The sequence below is a fragment of the Gavialis gangeticus genome, unplaced genomic scaffold, assembly GCF_001723915.1.
Source record: "Gavialis gangeticus isolate Ggan-Ray unplaced genomic scaffold, GavGan_comp1, whole genome shotgun sequence".
Classification (NCBI taxonomy): Eukaryota; Metazoa; Chordata; order Crocodylia; family Gavialidae; genus Gavialis; species Gavialis gangeticus.
In genome coordinates, this window is record NW_017729015.1 from 367,623 (window position 1) to 371,111 (window position 3,489).

At 49.3% G+C, this 3,489-nt stretch overlaps 1 protein-coding gene across 1 annotated transcript in view; it reads right to left on the reverse strand.

The window, feature by feature from the left end:
- THEMIS2 (thymocyte selection associated family member 2) overlaps positions 1 to 3,489 on the reverse strand; it is a 19,276-nt gene that overhangs the window by 10,047 nt on the left and 5,740 nt on the right. Inside the window, exons 2-3 of the mRNA XM_019512111.1 lie at positions 2,671 to 3,081; positions 38 to 1,092 (exon numbers count right to left, since the gene is read on the reverse strand). Of these exons, the coding sequence (XP_019367656.1) occupies positions 38 to 1,092; positions 2,671 to 3,081 (1,466 nt within the window). The remainder of the gene's footprint in view (positions 1 to 37; positions 1,093 to 2,670; positions 3,082 to 3,489) is intronic.

Here is a 3,489-nt window from a genome sequence, read left to right on the forward strand (position 1 = left end):
CACCTCCCACCCCACATAGCCATAGGCTGATCTACACCTTTGGTTTCTCAGGGACCTTTTCTTCTTTGGTTTTCTGAGGGCCTGTCTTGTTCTTACACTCTCTCCTCTTGGGGGGCCGTGGTGGGGCAACTACAGTGCTAGGCAGCAGCCTCACCAACTGATAGTAGAAGGATTCAGTCAGCACTTCAATCTTTGACATGTCTGTCAGGTGGGTTTGCACTGGGACACGCTCTTCTGTGAGGAACACGGACATGTCCAGCCACTGGGGTGGGATTTCAAAGCTTGCATCTGGCTCCTCACACAAGTTGGTCACTAAGAAAGTCTCGGTGATCTGTGCTTCTAGCCGCAGCATGGAGTAGGAGCCCAGGATGTCAGGGGCAAGAGAGGAGTCCTTGACTACCATCCGGACTTCACAGGGCAGTTGAAACTGTTCTACTATCTCAGGAAGGGTATACTTCTTGCTGTCTGCCATCTCTTCCACAAAGCCGCCATTCAGGTACATTGGCAGCAAAAGCTCTTCATTCTCTTCATCATCCTCTTCTTCGTCACCACTGCTCCGGCTGCACAGAAGGACATCAGTGGCTTGGTGCTCTGCCTGATTCTGCATATTGCCCTTGACCAGGCGCAGCACTTCCAATCGGTCCCCTACGCTGAGTGACGGTAGGTCCTCCTCATTGCTTTCACAGTCCCTGGTAACTACTACACGCAGGTGCTTGCTTGACCCCAGGCTCATTGCTAAGTCATAGACAGTAGGGAACTCTCTGGGACGTCTCCGGAACCTGCCTTGGTAGGTGCTGGAGAGCAGGAAGTGGTGGGAGCCCTTCCTGGAGGATGCCAGAATCCTCCAGGCACAGACCTTACTGTGGATTTGGATCTTCTGTCCTTTATGCAAGCGGGCAATCCAGTCATTCTCAAAGATGAGGGGGTAATTAGGCCCATCCAGAATCTCAGCTTGCACAGGATAGATATCCTGCAACTTCAGCACCTCACTCAGCATCAGTGGCTTAATAAAGTGGATGTGCTGGGACTCCTCTGTGACATCCTCCACATCCACTTCCAGGGAGGAGGGAATTTTCACCACGTCCTTCCGCACTGCAGGGGGCACATGCACATTAGTGGAGCCAAGGTCCCACCCTTCCACTCATGCTAATGTCAAAAGGATCCCAGGACAGTAAGGCGGGCACTTTTTTCTATCACTTTAGGCACTGAGTGGAAGCTTGATCCCAGATCTGTACAGTTCACTGTCAGTGACAGTACACATGCCACATGAGGGAAGCATTTGGGATTTGCTACCACTCATTTCATCCTAAATAAGAAGGGGCCTGTAACAAGCTGTGGAGTTTCAGGGGGCTTGTAGCAGCCTGCAGGCTTTCAGAGGCTACAGCCAGCTGCACCTGGCAAGCAACTGATTGCAGGCTTGCTAGGAGGATTAGCCTAGCTACATGCAGGAAAACCTAATTACAAACTGCCTAGGGAAAGGGACCAACTGAGGCAGATAACTAGAGTCAGTGGGTCAGCTCATGGAGAAGCCCAGGGATCACACTAAAACTGCCTCTCTCCCAGAGGACTGTGAGTGCAGCTAAGAGACGATAAGTGAGCTTTCCTGTGGCTGGAGCGACAAGGGGGAGAGTGAGTAAATGGCAGCAGAACCATGCCTGAGGACTCTCTTCAGGTCTGGGAGAAGTGCATAGTATACACATTGGGTTTATGACTGAATTGCTTATGTTGACTCCTGTCAGGAGGGAGTTTGCCCTGGGGAAGTTAATAAGCTGAGAAAAGATAGTACTTGAACCCCAAAAAACTGTGTTTGAGCTAAGCAAATCCCCAAACCTGCTACAGGGCCCAACGCAGCTCAAAGATACATTGAAACTTGCCAGTCCCAGGGAGCCCCAAGGTGTCCACAGGCAGCAACATCATATTCTGATCATCTGCACAACCTACCATGAGCGGTGACACGTTCTCAGGGCATATGTCATAGGCAGGGCTTATACTGTGGGCAGAGCTTGGAAGAATACTGCCACCTTTTTCCCAACTAACCCCTGACTGATAGTCTGTTATGGATTATTTAAGAGGTTAAATTAATGGTTTAAATACACTCAGTTCAGTGAAATAAAAGGAAAGTTATCCCCCCTTGTATCCCAAAGTCATACAGACAGTGTCATATGCTCCCACACACAGGGATTCAAATGTACTGACAGATATACAAAATGCACACAAATATAGTAGGATATAGACATGCATACACATGTGCACACATCTTTGACATATAAATGGGTTGATAGAGACAATACCCACTCACAATGTGCACCAAAGTCTCACAGAAATAGTGGAGCACACAAAGACAGAGAAACCAGAACTTAAACAACCATCAGACCCAAGATGGCCACACATACCAAGGCCCTACCCCCAAAACTAAGAGATACACATATGCATGTACAGAAAGCTAAGAATACCAGAACATCCATACTCACCAGACTTGCCCAGAGACATTAAGATGGGGATAGGTATACAGACACTGAGGTAGGCATATATGTACACACATATATGCATGCATACATATATGCAGACACAGGGACACCCATGCCAGAACCTACCCAGCAGACAGACACCCATAGGTCCCTTGACAAAAAATGTTGGAGGGCTCCCAGGGACAGCCAGGCCCATACTCACTGTGCATTATTGCCTGCACTTCATACTCTGGGCAAAGGAGGAAGTTGTGTGTGCCAAGTTTGGAGCACTTCAGGTGCTGGCCCCACAGCTCTTTTGCTTGCAATGCCTGGCTCAATGTGTAGTGGTGCTGCTCCCTGTATGGATAGAATAAGCCCCTAAAGGAGAAAGGCAACCAGAAAGCATGGTGCCCCCTGGGCCCATTGGTTGTGCAGGAAGCATACTTTCCGCCCTCATGGGTAGTCACTGATGTCAAGGAAATAGACTGGCCCTTTGGAATGATTTGCCCATCTATGCTCAAGTCAGCTGCGGAGCTGAAGTAGCATGGCATGGCCTGGAGCCCAGCTGGTCTGGTTTTGGCAAACTCCTCCAGGCTTGTAAAAGGCTGCTCGTCTGGGCTGAGCTTGAAATGACCTGCAGGGAGAGCACAAGACACCTTGTGATTGGTGAGTCCCCTGAGAATGACGGGCCAAGTGAGACACAGCCAGCAGCAGAACTTAAGTGAGAAATTGTTGACCCTGTTTGTCACCCACATTGGCAAAAGAAACTTGCAGTTAGCAACACCCACCTCTGCAGGATGCAAAAGTAAGGGTGCAAGGGTGTGACCTGCTTGTGGTAGGTGGCATGCAAGTCATATAATAATAGACAAGCAGGGCTGAGGAGACTTTCAAGGGCCATCTACTCCAGCCCTCTGCCTGAAGCAGGATAATCCCTATCCAAACCATCTTATACAAATCCATTATCTAACCTATTAGTAGAACTACGGTCACCCCTGACACAACCACAGGGTATAACCCCCTAACCTGCCATAGATAAAGCAGG